General features: G+C 43.4%; 1 protein-coding gene across 5 annotated transcripts in view; it reads right to left on the bottom strand.

The window, feature by feature from the left end:
• The window catches only part of MGAT5 (alpha-1,6-mannosylglycoprotein 6-beta-N-acetylglucosaminyltransferase), a 357,980-nt gene that overhangs the window by 189,656 nt on the left and 150,038 nt on the right, over positions 1-18,286 (bottom strand). For all 5 annotated transcript variants that reach the window (XM_036858870.1, XM_036858869.1, XM_036858871.1 and 2 more), the window contains one exon: positions 16,553-16,717. In XM_036858870.1, coding sequence (XP_036714765.1) covers positions 16,553-16,717 — 165 coding nt within the window. The remainder of the gene's footprint in view (positions 1-16,552; positions 16,718-18,286) is intronic.

Here is an 18,286-nt window from a genome sequence, read left to right as displayed (position 1 = left end):
TATTTCATCAAAGTATAGCTGATTTACAATTTGTGTTAATTTCTACTGTACAGCAAAGTGATTCAGTTATACATGTACATACATCCTTTTTCATACTCTTTTCCATTATGGTTTATCACAGGATATTGAATATAGTTCCCTGTGCTATACAGTAAGACCTTGTTGTTTATACATTCTATAAAATCATAGTTTGCATCTGCTAATCCCAAACTCCCAATCCATCCCTCCCCGACCCTTTAATACAATTTTTGAAGCTTGTTAAATTTGGCTGAAACGTCTATGGAACAAAGTCACCTACCATTTGCCAAAACCACTTTTTGATCGTTATAATAATCGCCAGTATTTTCTGAGCACTTTCTGTTTCCCAGCCCTTCGTACACACTTTCTCACGAGGTCCTCACAATGTCCCCATGAACTAATTTCTGCAGTACAGATGAGGAAACTGAGACTTGGTCTCTCTAAATGACTCAGCCAGAGCCACAGGGCTGGTGGAAGTCAGACTCAAATGCCAGCAGCCTGAGCACAGAGCCTGTGCTCTAGGCTCCCATACACCCTGAGGATCATCACACACCGAACCACTGCATGAACACAACACTTGGCCGTGGTTCCGATACCACCTCTCAAATACCCAGCCTGAGTCTAGCATCAATCACAAGTGATATCGTTTGGTAGTAAATGTTCTCTTTTGGGGTTTTAATAGACCACCTCCTGCAGTAAAAGATTAAAAGAGCACAAGAGTGTTTCTTGAATACACCCAGGAAGAATGTGCCAGTGACCGCTGTGTGTGGACCAACCTTCCCCAGGTGGCCTCATGGCTCCCTTCCTCACCCATTTGGGTCTCCATCAATGTCACTTCTTCAGAGAGGTTTTCCCTGACAACCCACCCAAACCTGAAGCAGTCCCCCCCCCTTCCCTGCTATCTCCTCATTCTGGTTCGCTCTTTCCTATAGCATTTATCACCACTGGGCATGGTATATGCTTGGGTATGTGTTGATTATCTGCTTTCACTGCTGGGCTGTAATCTCCATGAAAGAAGACACTTGCATTTGCTCACCCCTCTATCTCCAGCACCTAGAAAGTACCTGGCACAGGACACATGCTTACAGTATCTGGTAGGAAAGCAGCAAATCAATCACTCTCTGGGTGACAGAATAGCTGCTGCTTTGTATTTTCAATCTTTGTGCTTAGCTGTAATTTCTAAATTTTTAGCAGTCAAATTTTATCCTTTTTTGTAATACAGAAGTAAAGTTCTATTTACAAAGCATTTCCTTTAGAGAATACTACCTATTATTACATAAACTCAAAGATGGAGATTATGGCTGCTTTTGGTCCCTGGTAGCCTGGAGGCATGAAAACCACGCTAAATGAATCCCCTGGTGCCCTCAGATGACAGGTCAGCACGGCCAGCCACGGGCAGGCACTCATCACAGGCTTTGCTGGCCAACTCGGCTGCTGCTAATGGCCCTCTGCCTTCAGTGAACAGCGGTCCCCCCACCTGGCCCAGCCATGTGTGCCAGAGCCTCTGCCTAGTCCTCCCAGCGTTCCTGGAAGTGCAGGGAAGGCAGTTAGGCAGTTTCTCCTCGTCACCATGTTACTCCATCTCACGGGGGCCAGAAATGGAAGGAGAGAACGGAGCTCATAACAGTCCCCTAGAGGATACCCATCGGCCGCCCCAGAGCTCAGCTCAGAAGCGCCACTGAAGAGAAACCACCGGAGCTGCAGCCAAGTGGTCCACTGTGTTTCCATCTCAGATACCATCAGATCCAGCTTTTACTCATCTTCTCTTTACCCCAAGCCAACTGCACCTTGAAATAAAGTCTTAAATATTTACTCTGTCCTTCAGCTCATCTCGCTATAATGTGTACTGCTCCTATTAACCTAATACCTAATGAGAGCAATTATTGAGAAAGTTCTATTAGCATAAAGTTTAGACAGGTTAATGATTGCCTTCCCTTGAGAGCTGACCTCTACAGCACAGGAATTCCCCACCCTGCTTTGGAGGGAGATGGCGTAGCGAGGGGTCAGGCACGGTTTCCAGAATGCTCGAGTTTCCTGTCACAAAGGCCATATGACATTCACCGCGTGACAGTGGACATTCATTCTGTGCCAAATCCTGTAGGTTATTCCAAGCCCTATCCCCAGATGGCTATAGAGTTTGAAGGTCATTTCCCAGGCAAAGCCAACAGGTCCTCCCAGACTAGAGTGAAAGAAGCTCTCGCTTGAAGATCAAGGAAGGTACTGTGAGCATTGCTGATCCTGGCTTCCTTCTCCTCTGATACACGGCGAGCCCTACCTTCCCAGCAGGAGCCCGAGCTTCCGACCTGGCTGCATCCCCACCGCCTGACACAAGGCCTGGCACCATCCAGGCGGTGCTGGGTGTATAAAGGGCACATCAGTGCTGGCGGTATTATCTTCGGGCCTCTCCCTTCTAACAGGGTACTAACCACAAAGGGCGGGGTCTGCAGGTATGTGGCGACAAGACATGGTGTCAGGCTCTCAGCACACCTTTATCTCATACATCCTCACGGCTCTCGTGGGGAGAACGCTGGTGTCACTATCTCTCTTGCACAATGAAGCTGAGGCTCAGCGATAGCGAGAAAACGCCAACAGCGGGTAAGTAAGGGGGCTGGGAGTTCTGCTGAAGATTACCTGATACCAGTGGTCTAAGAGTGAGTGCCAAGAGCTTCCAGGAGTCCCTTTCCCCAGGTCCAGTCTCCTCTAGGAAACACAGCACCAGAACCGGGTAGTTTACACACTCACAAGCACTGACCACCTGCTACACGCCTGGCCACGGGTCGAAGCCTGAGCTGCATCCTTAAGAAGTGGATGTCCCAGTGGCCAAAACTTACTGAGCTCTTATTTTTTGTTTTCCACAAAAAATTAATTCACAGTCCCCACCACAGCACCACAGCCCAGGCACTTTAATCCCAGTGTACTGATGAGAAAACTGACTGGGTTTCTCCAAATACACGCAGCTAGAAGGGGGCGGAGCTGGGATTCGAGCCCAGGCAGTCAGGGCTCAGAGTCTGAGCCAGAACCTATGGCTGCTGGTAGATCACACCCGCCGGACAGGGCAAGCATTAGCTCAAGCCCTTCACTTGATGTTCACTCTGGTTCTTCCGTTTCAAGAGCCCATCTCCAGCTGCCTCCAAGTAGAGAGAAAGTCCCCACTGTAGAGGTTGACTTGAAAAGTTCCCCAACATGAAACATCAAGACAGCTTCAAAGCAGTTCAAGACTTGTGGTTGTCAAGGGGGAGGAAGGGAGAGGGAGGCAAGGATTGGGAGTTTGGCATTAGCAGATGCAAACTATTATATAGAGGATGGATGAACAACAAGGTCCTACTGCAGAGCACAGGGAACTATATTCAGTATCCTGTGATAAACCACAATGGAAAAGAATATGAAAAAGAATGTACATATACATCTAACTGAATCACTTCGCTGTACAGCAGAAATTAACACAACACTGCAAATCAACTATAACTGCAATAAAATAAATTAAAAAAAAAAAAAAAGCAGTTCAGAGCGTAGCTGGTCACCTCTGACAAGGCACATCAAAATGCAGTTTAAACCCTCTGTCGACCCCCGACGGGAGCCCCGCAGCTGGCCCTGCTGATGCTACAGGCCTTCAGTCTGACACAAATGGACTTGGGGGCTGTGTGATCACGCACATGAGATGTGCCTGATGTCCAAAAGCAAAGGAGGGACAGACAAAGGAGACCACCAGGAGGTGATGTCTTCAGGCCGAACTGGGGGGCAGCTCAAACTCTCTTCCTCATGTTATCGAATTGGACACCCCTTTCCTTCATTTCTAAACTCAGCCAAGAACTTCAGACCACCTTTACCTCATATGCTCCATCTCTTCTTTTTCTGAGATCCAGTGAGGATGGGAAAACCAAACTAGCAACTGATTTTCATTGAGGCCGCCTAATTTTAGAAGCTAGGGACATGCAAAGCCAAAAGCACAACTTAAAGGAAAATCCCTCAAAACCCCAAAAGCCTCTGAACCTAAGAATCCTTTTCAACAACGTGGAGACACAGACAGTCCCCTGCTTCCATCCAAACAGCTTTCATTCTAAAATATTCCTGAATTTTTAAAATCTCAGGCTCTAGAATGCTTCTATTGAAATAACGTGTCAGTGCAAACAGGGAGAGGATGAAACGGCAAAGACAAGGGAACGTCTTCAGGAAAGCATATGCAAGCTGATAGCACAACTGTATACACGTACCTCATTAAGCCCAATTAGAGCAAGTGGGATCTGTCGCCTTCTGATTAAAACAAACACGTCTAATTTCAGCATGTCCTATCTCCGATCCACAGAAGCACCCCGCGTGGAGGCATTTTCACAAGTAACAGTAAAGCCCACACAAGTTCCCAAGGCCAATACCACCATGCACATTCCTAAAGGCTGCTGTTCTTCCCGATGTTTCCCCTCAAACAGCTGGGGAAGAACAGCACCCCCTAGAGGGACACTCACTCTTACTTTTTCAAATGAAAACAGCCACGTATTCCTTGAAGGACCAGTAATGAGTCCAAAGGCACTGAGATTGGTGGGCCCCTGCCTCTTTTCCGCAAGAACCCTTCATTCAGAGCAATCCCTAATAGAGCGTAGCTGGTGAGAATTTTTTTTTAATCCTACTTTCGTTTTTATAATTAACCATGAAGAAATAACAAAGTAAATTATCTTTTTATGGAATCTTAGTTTTCAGAAAGCGTAGGAAAGCAAAAAAAAAAGCATTTCCCTTTTGATCAACGTAGCAGTCAACTTTCTAGGTGCTTTCAGGCATTCCTAAAATATTTAGGAGACTGCCAAAGCCGGCGAGCAGCAGACACTGCAATTCAGAACTGAGCGTGTGGCTGTGGTGCTAGAAGCTTCAGGGCAGTGGCTGAGCTGGTGTGTGGCCAGGAGAGGGAAGCACGCGTTCAGCTGGACAAACACTTACGGAGAACCTGCTACTTGCCAGGCTCCCAGCTAGGTATTGGGATGAAAAGAAAAATGCAGGGTACTTGGTCCATGCCTTTGAAGAGCTTGGAGCCTGGCTGTGAAAGGTCCAAAGATGCACACAGCAGTCATGGGAACATAAAGCAAGGGCACCAGAAACCTCTGGGGCTCGAAGGACATCAAGGAAGGCTTCTTATTGGAGAGAGTACTTCAGGTGAGTCTTGGAACAGATGATAAATAAGGGTAAGCCAGAAAAATGGAGGGCATTCCAGGCTGAGGACAAAAACACGGCAATGTATCAGGGCACACATGAACAGCATGCTGTGGGCTGGGCTAGTTCCTGGCAGGGCTGGGCCACACTCAACCACAGCAGCATTTAAAATGGGGGCAGAAAGGTTAGCATTCCAGAAGCTTTGCCCTCTGTGAACTCTCCTGGAAAGAAAAGTTGGGAGTCAGGCTTAGGACGACTCTGGAAATCCAAACCATAACGTGATGAGGGTCTCTGATCCCTTTATCTCTTTTATCTGCTTGCTTGGAATCTCTTTAGGGACCCTCCCCCATCATGAAATCTCGGGGTGACCAACGTGATGCAGGCCTAGCCAATCAGGAGGTCGCTGGGCAATGTCACTGGGTTATGGAGAGGCACACACTGCAAGCCAAGCCAAGCCAAGCCAAGAGAACGCTCCCAAAGAGTGTTGCCAGAAACCCAGAGCCTCCTGCGGCCACTTCTGCCACCACCCTGGGAAGATGGCCTAAGAATGAAGCCAATGCCGACGGCAGTACCGCTGAGGTTGTTGGAGACGGTTCCTGTGTCTGTATCTAGCAATACGAGCTCAGCCTCATCTTCTGAACTCTCCAATTACATGGGCCCCAAATTCCATTTCTGTTTGAGTATTTTTGCCTCTTGCAACCAAGAGATTACTGACAAATACGTGGAATTCCCATTAAGCCTCTAAGTATTGATAATAAAGGTCTCCATGTACTGACAAAAAGATCAATTTGGGAACTTCAAGTTAAGGCACTCAAAAGAAGTAATACACATGTATGAAAATATTTTCTAATCCATAAAGCACTATACAAATATTAGTTATTAGTTTCACCATGATGATATCAATACCTAGTCAATATTATATTGCATATAAATATTAATAACTAATAATTAGTCAATCCAATTTTCATTCTTATATCAATATTCTAAATGTGTAGCCTTTAAACTGTAATTAACAAATGCTCATTTAGTGCTGACTTTGCACCAGGCACGTTTCTACGTAGTACACTGATCTCACTTAATCCTCATAAACAACCCCCATGAAATGGGCACTACTATTATCTCCCCCATTTCACAGAAGAGGCAACGCAGGCATTGAAAGGTTAAGAAACACACCCAAGGTCATGGGTTTCCCTGGTGACGCAGTGGTTGAGAATCTGCCTGCCAATGCAGGGGACACGGGTTCGAGTCCTGGTCTGGGAAGATCCCACAGGCCGCGGAGCAACTAGGCCCATGAGCCACAATTACTGAGCCTGCGCGTCTGGAGCCTGTGCTCCACAACAAGAGAGGCCACGATAATGAGAGGCCCGCGCACCGCGATGAAGAGTGGCCCCCACTTGCCGCAACTAGAAAAAGCCCTCGCACAGAAACGAAGACCCAACACAGCCAAAAATAAATAAAGAAAGAAAGAAGCTTTCATTTAAAAGAAAAAGAAACACACCCAAAGTCACACAGGTATGAAGTGGTGGAGCCGGGGTTTGAACCTGGGCAGTGTGGCTCTACAAACAGTGCCTTTCACTGTCCCTCATCTCCTGAGAATCAATGTTCCAACTTCCTTTAAACTGGTATCCCTAAACAAATGACTTGCGGCAAGGCAATTTACACTCCCTAAATCCATATTAACACATGGCTTCTGTCCTCCCCAACTCCTGCCTTTGCTGGTTTGTTTCCTCCATAAATGCACCACCCCAGTCATCCTTCAAGCTCCATCCTTGGGAATCATATGACGGCTCCTCCCTGGCCCCCTCCCATGGTCCACCAGCATCCCCGTCACGTGAGCTCCACCCATGTGGGTCTCAAACCTCCCCTTCTCCCTGGCCTCACGCACATGTCTTGCAATCCTTCTACACGAGTCAACTACACTCTCATCTGGCCCCTTCGCAAGCATCCTGCGTCCACATGGCCATTAATCTTTCTGTGAAAATACAGACCTCATCTAATCATCCTCCTGCTTCAAACCCTCATCAGCTGTCACTGCCTACGGGACAAAATAGAAACTCCTTAGTGTTACATTGAAAACTCTTCACAAATCCTCCAACCCACCTTTTTCCAGTCTCATCTCCTTTTATGTTGCTCCAGATAAGGTCTGGAGGGCATTTCACGCTGTGAAGTAGATCTTTGGGGACCTCTCATTTTCCTTAACTTATTTAATTTACTTGCTCATATCTTGATAATTATATACTCTGCTTAAAAATTAATAAAATGGAATTTCTTCTAAAACATTCTGGTAATTTAAATCCACTCTCTCCAACTACTTTGCCATCATTATTCTGAATAAGTGGCTCTTTCATGAAAAGAAATAATTACCTTCTATACAAGCCAGAGTAAAATGCAGATTGCCAAAATTTTACTGGTTTGTGTCCAGGAAAGAGGTTTCTTAAGGTCAGAACTGCAGAAGAGTGTTCTGGGAGTTTATAAAATCTCTTAGAGCTTTCAAAGACCAGTTGCAAAGCCAGAAGTGGTGAGGATTGGGAGGTCTGCAAACAGCCTTGCTCGGAAAGTGGAAGGAAACTGGCTGCTCAGGAAGCCTCAGTGTCTCAAACATCATTCTGCACTGATCATAAGTGGGAAAACCAGTTTCCAACAATACCTTATAGATCAGGGTTTCTGAACCACAGCACAATTGACATCTGGGGCTAGATAATTCTCTGCTGTGGGGCTGGCCTGTGCGCTGCAAGCTGTTTAGCAGCAACCCTGGCCTCTATCTAGTACATGTCCCTAGCACCTCCTCAGTTGTGACAACCAAAAAATGTCTCCAGATATTGCCAAGCGTTGCCTGGGTGGCAAAATTGCAGGCAGTTGAGATTCAGTGCTATAAATACCCAGGCACACAGGTCAGCACCACTCCTCTGAACCGTATTTTCTTTCTCTTCCTCCTTCTTTGTGATAAAAATAAAAGTGCCCTTGACCACACAAAGTGAAAACCACACCAACAATGGCATACATTTTCTGTGAAGATACCAAAGGGACTGTTTCTCACAAGCAGCCAAATACTTATTGCTGCCTTTGCAAAGAATGAAACAGAAAGGGACACCTAAATAGAAGGAACTCATTTGTTTCTTGCTTAGATTAAAAAAAAAAAAAAAAAAAAAAAAAAAAGCCCCCTGCAGTCTCACCTCACTCCTGTCTCTCGGGCAGCATCTGGGGTGCCACTGACAGGCCAATACCTGATCCTGGGAAAGTCACCTGCTAAGCTTCTGCTTCGGTGGGGCTGGGACACTTCAGGTGCTACACCAACACATCTGATAACTTGAGGACACAACCAAGGGAACAGCACAGGTGCAACTTCATTGCAAGGTCCATTAGCAGCACCAAAGGGGGGAAACTGCACTTCCAAATACAGGCCCTGGAACTCAGCAGGGACATTTTTCATTATCAATTTTCCAATGCTAAGAATAACAATTATGGTTCTTTTACTGAGAACAACACCCAAGTTCAAATACACTACACTTCAACCCCAAATACTAGAATATGTTGCACGCTGAAACTGACGTGTGGAAAATGCAGGGCTGCCTAATGTTCAATTTGAACTCAATAACAGAAAGCATCCTCTTGGATTGTGCCTGCATTTTCGATTTTGTGACCGTGTTTCCCAATTCACCTTGCAATTGTGAGCAATCAAAACAGAAGGGGATGCTATCATGATGTTCAGCCTTGTAGTGAACCATCAGCGTTGGCCAGTTATTCAGCTGCTGCTGAACGACAACAACAAGTTCTTGAGAGTATAAATGAATAAATTTGCAAACACGCGTGTGCCCACGTTCCTCCCTCCCCTCCCCCACACCACAGAGAGCTGCACAATATCCCCATTCCCCCCAAATATTACAATCTAGAGTTGGAACCATCACATTCTAGGAAGGCTCCACAGCACCAAGTCATCCATGGGAAGCTAAGTCATGACCGACAAAAACGGAGTCGTATTTCTTAGGCAGTGTCTGCTGCTCAAGTCCGAGAAAGGAACAGGAATGCCAAGTCCCACTACCAAGCAAATCCTCATACATATAAATGGAAAAGAGGAGCAACAAGGAGAAACCCTTGTAGAAGTGAAACCAAATGCCACCCACCCCCAGCATAATCCAACCCATGTGGACAGTATTTATTAAACACCTTCAACAGCCATGCTTTGAACAACACACTGTGGACAAAACGAGGATAAAAGCAGACACTGACAGTCCTCAGAAGGCCAGCACTGTCACATCACACACCTGTAGCTTTTTACCTTTCCCCCATGTCAGTACACGGCCAAGAAGTACAGACCCCATCCTACTCACTCCACTTCATAATTTAAGATCACAACTCTAGAGAAAAGCAGAATCGGTCTTTCAAAAAAATCAAAGTATCATTCTGAAAATAAATAATTTTGACAAAGGCACACTCAAGTCCCTTCAAGGATTAAACCTGGAGAAATCATAATTGGTTGAAAGGTGGTTTTTGTTTTTTTCAATCTATTTTTTCATTTCTTTGATTCACTGTCCTCTTCAGTAAGATAAACAGAGCTCAAAAATGCAGTTCATTGGGTCACAAATCAAGCCTTGGAAATTTTGAAAAACTGAAATCGTTTCAAGTATCTTTTCTGACCACAACACTATGAGACTAGATATCAATTACAGGAAAAACACTGTAAGAACTGCAAACACATGGAGGCTAAACATTATGTTACTAAATAAACAAGAGATCACTGAAGAAATCAAAGAGGAAATCAAAAACTACCTAGAAACAAATGACAATGAAAACACGACAACCCAAAACCTATGGGATGCAGCAAAAGCAGTTCAAAGAGAGAAGTTTATAGCAACACAATCCTACCTCAAGAAACAAGAAACACCTCAAATAAACAACCTAACCTTATACCTAAAGCAATTAGAGAAAGAAGAACAAAAAAACCCCAAAGTTAGCAGAAGGAAAGAAATCATAAAGCTCAGATCAGAAATAAATGAAAAATAAATGAAGGAAACAACAGCAAAGATCAATAAAACTAAAAGCTGGTTCTCTGAGAAGATAAACAAAATTGATAAACCATTAGCCAGACTCATCAAGAAAAAAAAGGGAGAAGACTCAAATCCACACAATTAGAATGAAAAAGGAGAAGTAACAACTGACACTGCAGAAATACAAAGGATCATGAGAGATTACTACAAGCAACTATATGCCAATAGAATGGACAACCTGGAAGAAATGGACAAATTCTTAGAAACGCACAACCTTCTGAGACTGAACCAGGAAGAAATAGATAATATAAACAGACCAATCACAAGCACTGAAATTGAAACTGTGATTAAAAATCTTCCAACAAACAAAAGCCCAGGACCAGATAGCTTCATAGGCGAATTCTATCAAATATTTAGAGAAGAGCTAACATCTATCCTTCTCAAACTCTTCCAAAATATAGCAGAGGGAAGAAGACACCCAAACTCATTCTACAAGGCCACCATCACCCTGATACCAAAACCAGACAAAGATGTCACAAAAAAAAGAAAACTACAGGCCAATATCACTGATGAACATAGATGCAAAAATCCTCAACAAAATACTAGCAAACAGAATCCAACAGCACATTAAAAGGATCATACACCATGATCAAATGAGGTTTATCCCAGGAATGCAAGGATTCTTCAATATACGCAAATCAGTCAGTGTGATCAACCATATTAACAAACTGAAGGAGAAAAACCATATGATCATCTCAATAGACGCAGAAAAAGCTTTTGACAAAATTCAACACCCATTTATGATAAAAACCCTCTAGAAAGTAGGCATACAGGGAACTTATCTCAATATAATAAAGGCCATATATGACAAACCCACAGCAAACATCATTCTCAATGGTAAAAAACTGAAAGCATTTCCACTAAGATCAGGAACAAGACAAGGTTGCCCTCTCTCACCACTATTATTCAACATAGTTTTGGAAGTTTTAGCCATAGCAATCAGGGAAGAAAAAGAAATAAAAGGAATCCAAATTGGAAAAGAAGAAGTAAAGCTGCCACTGTTTGCAGATGACATGATACTATACATAGAGAATCCTAAAGATGCTACCAGAAAACTCCTAGAGCTAATCAATGAATTTGGTAAAGTAGCAGAATACAAAATTAATGCACAGACATCTCTTGCATTCGTATACAGTAATGATGAAAAATCTGAAAGAGAAATTAATGAAACACTCCCATTTACCATTGCAACAAGAAGAATAAAATACCTAGGAATAAATCTACCTGAAGAGACCAAAGACCTGTATGCAGAAAACTATAAGACACTGATGAAAGAAATTAGAGATGATACCAACAAATGGAGAGATATACCATGTTCCTGGATTGGAAGAATCAACATTGTGAAAATGACTGTACTACCCAAAGCAATCGACAGATTCAATGCAATCCCTATCAAACTACCAAAGGCATTTTTCACAGAAGTAGAACAAAAAATTTCACAATATGTATGGAAACACAAAACACCCCATAGCCAAAGCAATCTTGAGAAATAAAAACGGAGCTGGAGGAATCAGGCTCCCAGACTTCAGACTATACTACAAAGCTACAGTAATCAAGACAATATGGTACTGGCACAAAAACAGAAACATAGATCAATGGAAAAGGATAGAAAGCCCAGAGATAAACCCACACACATATGGTCACCTTATCTTTGATAAAGGAGGTAAGAATATACAATGGAGAAAAGACAGCCTCTTCAGTAAGTGGTGCTGGGAAAACTGGTCAGCTACATGTACAAGAATGAAATTAGAACACTTCCTAACACCATACACAAAAATAAATTCAAAATGGATTAAAGACCTAAATGTAAGGCCAGACGCTATAAAACTCTTAGAGGAAAACATAGGAAGAACACTCTTTGACATAAATCACAGCAAGATCCTCTTTCCACCTCCTAGAGAAATGGAAATAAAAACAAAAATAAACAAATGGGACTTAATGAAACTTAAAAGCTTTTGCACAGCAAAGGAAACCATAAACAAGACGAAAAGACAACCCTCAGAATGGGAGAAAATATTTGCAAACGAAGCAACTGACAAAGGATTAATCTTCAAAATATACAAGCAGCTCATGCAGCTCAATATCAAAAAAACAAACAATCTAATCCAAAAATGGGCTGAAGACCTAAATAGACATTCCTCCAAAGAAGATATACAGATTGCCAACAAACACATGAAAGGATGCTCAACATCACTAATCATTAGAGAAATACAAATCAAAACTACAATGAGGTATCACCTCACACCAGTCAGAATGGTCATCATCAAAAAATCTACAAACAATAAATGCTGGAGAGGGTGTGGAGAAAAGGGAACACTCTTGCACTGTTGGTGGGAATGTAAATTGATACAGCCACTATGGAGAACAGTATGGAGGTTCCTTAAGAAACTAAAAATAGAACCAGTATATGACCCAGCAATCCCACTACTGAGCATATACCCTTAGAAAACCATAATTCAAAAAAAGACATGTACCACAATGTTCATTGAAGCACTATTTACAATAGCCAGGACATGGAAGCAACCTAAGTGTCCATCGACAGATGAATGGATAAAGAAGATGTGGCACGTATATACAACGGAATATTACTCAGCCATAAAAAGAAACGAAATTGAGTTATTTGTAGTGAGGTGGATGGACCTAGAGTCTGTCATACAGAGTGAAGTAAGTCAGAAAGAGAAAAACAAATACCATATACTAACACATATATAGAATCTAATAAATAAATAAATAAATAAATAAATAAATAAATGGTTCTGAAGAACCTAGGGGCAGGACAGGAATAAAGATGCAGATGTAGAGAATGGACCTGAGGACACGGGGAGGTGGAAGGGTAAGCTGGGACGAAGTGAGACAGTAGCATGGACATATATACACTACCAAATGTAAAATAGCTAGCTAGTGGAAAGCAGCTGCATAGCACAGGTAGATCAGCTTGGTGTTTTGTGACCACCTAGAGAGGTAGGATAGGGAGGGTGGGAGGGAGTCGCAAGAGGGAGGGGATATGGGGATGTATGTATACATATAGCTGATTCACTTTGTTATACAGCAGAAACTAACACAACGTTGCAAAGCAATTATACTCCAAGAAAGATGTTTAAAAAAAAAATGCAGTTCAATCTGATTCTTGATTTTCATAAAGTTCATTTCCACCTAAATTTATCTAGGGGAACATTCATTTTCACATAATCAAAAAGCCCAAGAGTAAAAATAAATTTGGTAAGACAAGCCATTTTTGAATAAAAGCCACATAGGACACAGCTAAACAGAGAAAGAAAAAGGGGACACAGACAGACAGACAGACAGACAGACACACACACACACACACACACATCCCTAAAAAGAAAATAAATTTAGAGAATTCTTCTTCAACTGCTATGGTACCCAATTTAGATGCAGTTTATAGCCAACCAGAAGATCTATCCGTGAGCAATAAGACACCAGAGTAAGCAGTAAAGTCACACCAGGGAGAACATTTCTGAGCAATTACCACATGTCTTAATGCAGAAGGGAAGAAAGAAAAACTTCACGCAACTAGGATTGGAACCCTACAAAAACGATCTCTCTCACAGCTCAAGAGCCACTCCTGCTATGACAGGAGGGGTGTGAGCACTGCCAGAACAGCCATGGATCAGGAAGAGGACAAAAAAGCCATGAGGGCTCGACCATGAGCTAGGACTAGGAACTTACATGCTTGTCCTTCTTTTTGGCACCCTAATCTATAGACCTGGCAAATAAAAAAAAAAAAAAATATGTGGGTTATCTGACAAGATATAAAGGACCCTCCAACCTCTGGGGGAAATAAAGGAGGATGCCCGCGTTCCTCATTCCACATCTATAGCCACTGTGGCTAACGCAGCAGCGTCTGGGCAGGGAATGCACATGCACGCACACGCACAGAGGGACAAGTTGTTTTGTTTTCTAACACACAGGTCAGCCAAAGAAACAGACCCTCAGTCATAAAGAACTTCCTTATTAGACAGGATATTAAATAGTCCAGGAAACTGTCAGCTCTTTAGGAACATCTAAGAAAATGGTTCCACATTTTCTCTAGGCTCACCCATTTGGGATGATTTATAAGTGGAAGTAAGAAAGAAGGAGCAAACACAATTCTCTACTAGGCACGAGGAGGTCTTCAGCTGAGCTCAGCAACAAAGCCTCACCCCATCCCAAATAGTTAAAGTCACAAAACCTGTGTGAAACCGCTTCTCTGAGATGCTGAGAAGAGTCAATAAAATCACGTGCCTCCAAGGCTCAGGAACTGTACTGGTATTTACCGAATGGTTGCTAGTTGGAAGGAAGGAGAGGAAACTAACAACTTTTTATCTGTGTCACAGTCCATTTCTAGTCTGTGTCTCTTACTCAATCGCCTCAATCCTACCCACATTCAAAGTTTACCTTCTGACTATGTCAGAAGCCTTCCACAGTCACCCCCACTTAGAATAACATAAATTATGGTCGCTCTAAGCATGTGTATTATTTTACTAATTGGCCAAGTAAAAATCTCGGAGGTATGGAGTGTGTCACAGACGAGAGATGCAAACGAGTAAGAATGAGGTTAATTATCAAAGGCATAACTTTAAATTTGCTCCCTTTTTCCAAAAAGGAAACAAAACAAAATACTCTGGTTCTATAAGCATCAGTAAAAACACAGTACCAGTGGCACCTCTAAAGGAGCCCTAGCCAGAGCCAATGACTTACAGAATGTGCTCGGAGATAATGTGTTAGCCAAGTAAACTAGCTCCATACACAGGGCTGGGATCCCACTTGAAATAAGTAGCCACGACCTGCTTTCCATTTCATTCCACAATTTTGTACCCTGAGACTTGGAGCTCAGGCACCAAGTCTCCCTGTGAGCCCGACACACAAACCCGACAGTCAGAGGCAGCGAGATCCCTTATCGGGAAGAGAACGACAGCAGACATGTCGACACAGGCCCTACAGGACAGAGGCGGTGGGAGTCAGCAGTGTTAGAGGCAGAGCAATCCTCACCAGCCCCCCCGATATAGGGTCCTGCGGAGCTGCCATGAAATCAGACAGGACCTTCTCAACAGCATCTCCTACTGGGAACAGGGGTGGAGGCTGCAGAGGCATGGGTTCCATTTATTAATCAGTAGCTCAACACAGTGGGAGGTTTCCTTGTCTAATTACAGAAGCTGTTGGAAACTGCAAGGGAAGACAGGATTTATGGCCTAGATGACACTGCCTTTGTGTTGTAATTAAAAGTTGTTTTTAATATCTGTTTGGTGGGATACTTTGGATTATTAAAAATATATTTTGCAATTTAAAACTTGCTAAAGGGCAAAGAACACAGCAGAAACGTAATACAACAAGCTTGCCTAATGTGAAACAATTAAACGTTTTGACACTGGGAGGTGGGAAAGGAAAAGAACCTCTCTCCTACTTAAGGCTGTGAATTTCCTATAAGAAAGAGGGAAAGAAAAGCCAAAAAGGGTACTCAAGTCGGTTTTTAAAATTTCAAAAGTAACCCAGCTACTTATTTTATCCATTAACTAGAGTTTGCATACCACCCACCAGGAGTATAGACAACTCATTCACAGCCATCCACCCAAAACACCTAATCCTAATCCTTATTCTTGAGCTCTTGCTTTGTCCTGGGTCCCTAGGAAACGACAGTGGTCACCCTAACAAGGTCATGGCCTGGCTCAACCACAAAGGCCCAGAGGCCGGTGCCAGGGCAGTGCGATGGGGGTCCAATGTGAGCTGTGGACAATACGTGCTGTGTATGATTTGGGGTTTGTTTTAAAATCCATTTCTCTTCTTTCATCCAAGGGTCCAGTTTCAAGAAGGGGACAGACAAATCGCATCCCGGTGTCCACAAGTGGCTACAGAATCAGGCCAAGATCAGGCACGGACCATTTATTCCCCAAGGGCCATTTCTAGAATTTCTATTTCCCCAGATACACAAAGGAGGCACTTTCTGCCATGTTGGTTCTTCTTTAACAGCAGGGAGGAGAGAATCTATTACGTGAAATAGACTTTTGAAATTGTCTGATAAATATGGGGAGGGGAAGGAACCCTCATTGGCATGAGCTTCCCAGATCACCTCTGTATTTCATTTATCCCTGCTGTGAATCTTCTCATTAAAAGTAATTCCAGGAGCTCATTATGGGAAATATGCCATGGAGACCACCAGATATTACACATCATGAAGAGACTATAAAAGCATTTGAACGTGTTATTCAAAAATAAATTTAAAATTAGCTTTACAGGGGCCATACCGAGTTTACGGGATTTATCTTATGCCAATAAGAAGGCTGTGCTCCTGTATTCTCTTCCCAGTTCGAAGCAGGCTTTGACTTCATGTCAGGGCATAGAATTGCGGTCCTTACCTGCCACATTAATTTTCTCAAGTGCTACCAAGCTGGGAACAGCTGTGGTGGAGTTGGTCAAGTTTGTCCCTGTGCCATTGATTACGAGGTTGTCCACCTTTGACTCTAACTTGCCAATGCGCTGCAAAATGTTATCCAACAACACAGCAAGAGTCTTCTTCAAATCTGTAAAAGAAAATGTACATAGTTTAAAAATCCTTTGGTCCCCGCACATTTGCCTGGCGCGCACACGCTTACCCTCCCTTTGCTTCTCTCTCTGACATGAAGAACAAAAGGTGGCAAATCAAAAAGTACCACTTGAAGACCTGTCCTAACAAACCACCTCTTAGAGATGACAGAGGCCACGTTCAAGTGGCCCAAAGAGTACAAAACAAATCAGTTCGCTCTGTAAGACAACTTTCGCAGTAAGTAACATTAAAATTATTCCTGGCTACTAGGTTGAGAGAGAAAACTCCCTGTTACTCTGCATCCTACCAAACCACTCTGTTAAATTCTTCCTCGTTCTAGCATGGTGGTTACTGACACATAGAATGACAAGCCCAAAGTGTAGCAAGGCCCTGAAGTAACTTCCGGATCAAGTTCATTGTTAGTTTTTTTTTTTTTTTAATAAATTTTATTTATTTATTTATTTGGCTGTGTTGGGTCTTCGTTTCTGTGTGAGGGCTTTCTCTAGTTGTGGCGAGCGGGGGCCACTCTTCATCGCGGTGCACGGACCTCTCACTATCGCGGCCTCTCCTGTCGCAGAGCACAGGCTCCAGACGCACAGGCTCAGTAGTCGTGGCTCACGGGCCCAGTTGCTCCGCGGCATGTGGGATCTTCCCAGACCAGGGCTCGAACCCGTGTCCCCTGCATTGGCAGGCAGATTCTCAACCACTGCGCCACCAAGGAAGCCCCTCATTGTTAGTTTTTTTAGTGCTGTGGACTCTCGCATGTCCAAATTTTTTGCAAAGTCTTTACTGCTGTTGGTTACATATGGTAATACTTAATAAAAGCTACGGTTCCAGATTCCAGACATGCTGGATAACCCAGAGTTAACTATAATGCAATTTAGGAAGACACTTAAAATAAAGACCAGATTCATTCCTTCATTCAAGACATATTTATTAAACAACTACTATGTGCCAGGCATTGTTCTAGACGCTGGGACTATTCTTTTCTGGTGCTTACATTTAAGAGTTGATTCTCTTTCTTACGTATCTGGCTGTGGGTTATAGAGAAGTGTTCTTCTCTCTGGATAAATTACAGACACATTATCTTCATGCCTACGTCAGTATTTACTAAGTTTGTATACAAGGTAGTCTACACACAGAGAGAAATTAAGTTAGCCCCCTCTCCTCTGGAAACTCATAATCAAAGAAAGATAGTCTGACTTGTACATGTGAGGAAAGCAGGAAGACCACAGGATAGCCATCTATGTGAACAGAATTCAGACTCACTTATGAACCGGGAGTGGGCCAGGGGAGTAGGACATAGTGTAAGGAGCAGGATGCAGAAACGTCCTGAACTGAGACAAATGGGGAGTTGTCACCTTCCATTCTGCTGGGAACAGAGCACACTCGCGCCAAACAGGTGCTCTGATCCGGCCAGGAAAGAAACACACACTGGATCAATCCACCAACCCCAGAGCACAGCCCATGACCCTCTCCACCAACAGGCATGCAAGGCCTTCTATTTTGCCAGGTCAAGAGAGACACTCACTGAACAGATACAAAGGTGTGTGTGTAATTGACATGG

This window comes from Balaenoptera musculus, chromosome 7, assembly GCF_009873245.2.
Source record: "Balaenoptera musculus isolate JJ_BM4_2016_0621 chromosome 7, mBalMus1.pri.v3, whole genome shotgun sequence".
In the NCBI taxonomy this organism is placed as follows: Eukaryota; Metazoa; Chordata; class Mammalia; order Artiodactyla; family Balaenopteridae; genus Balaenoptera; species Balaenoptera musculus.
This window is presented reverse-complemented; position numbering and strand designations above follow the sequence as displayed.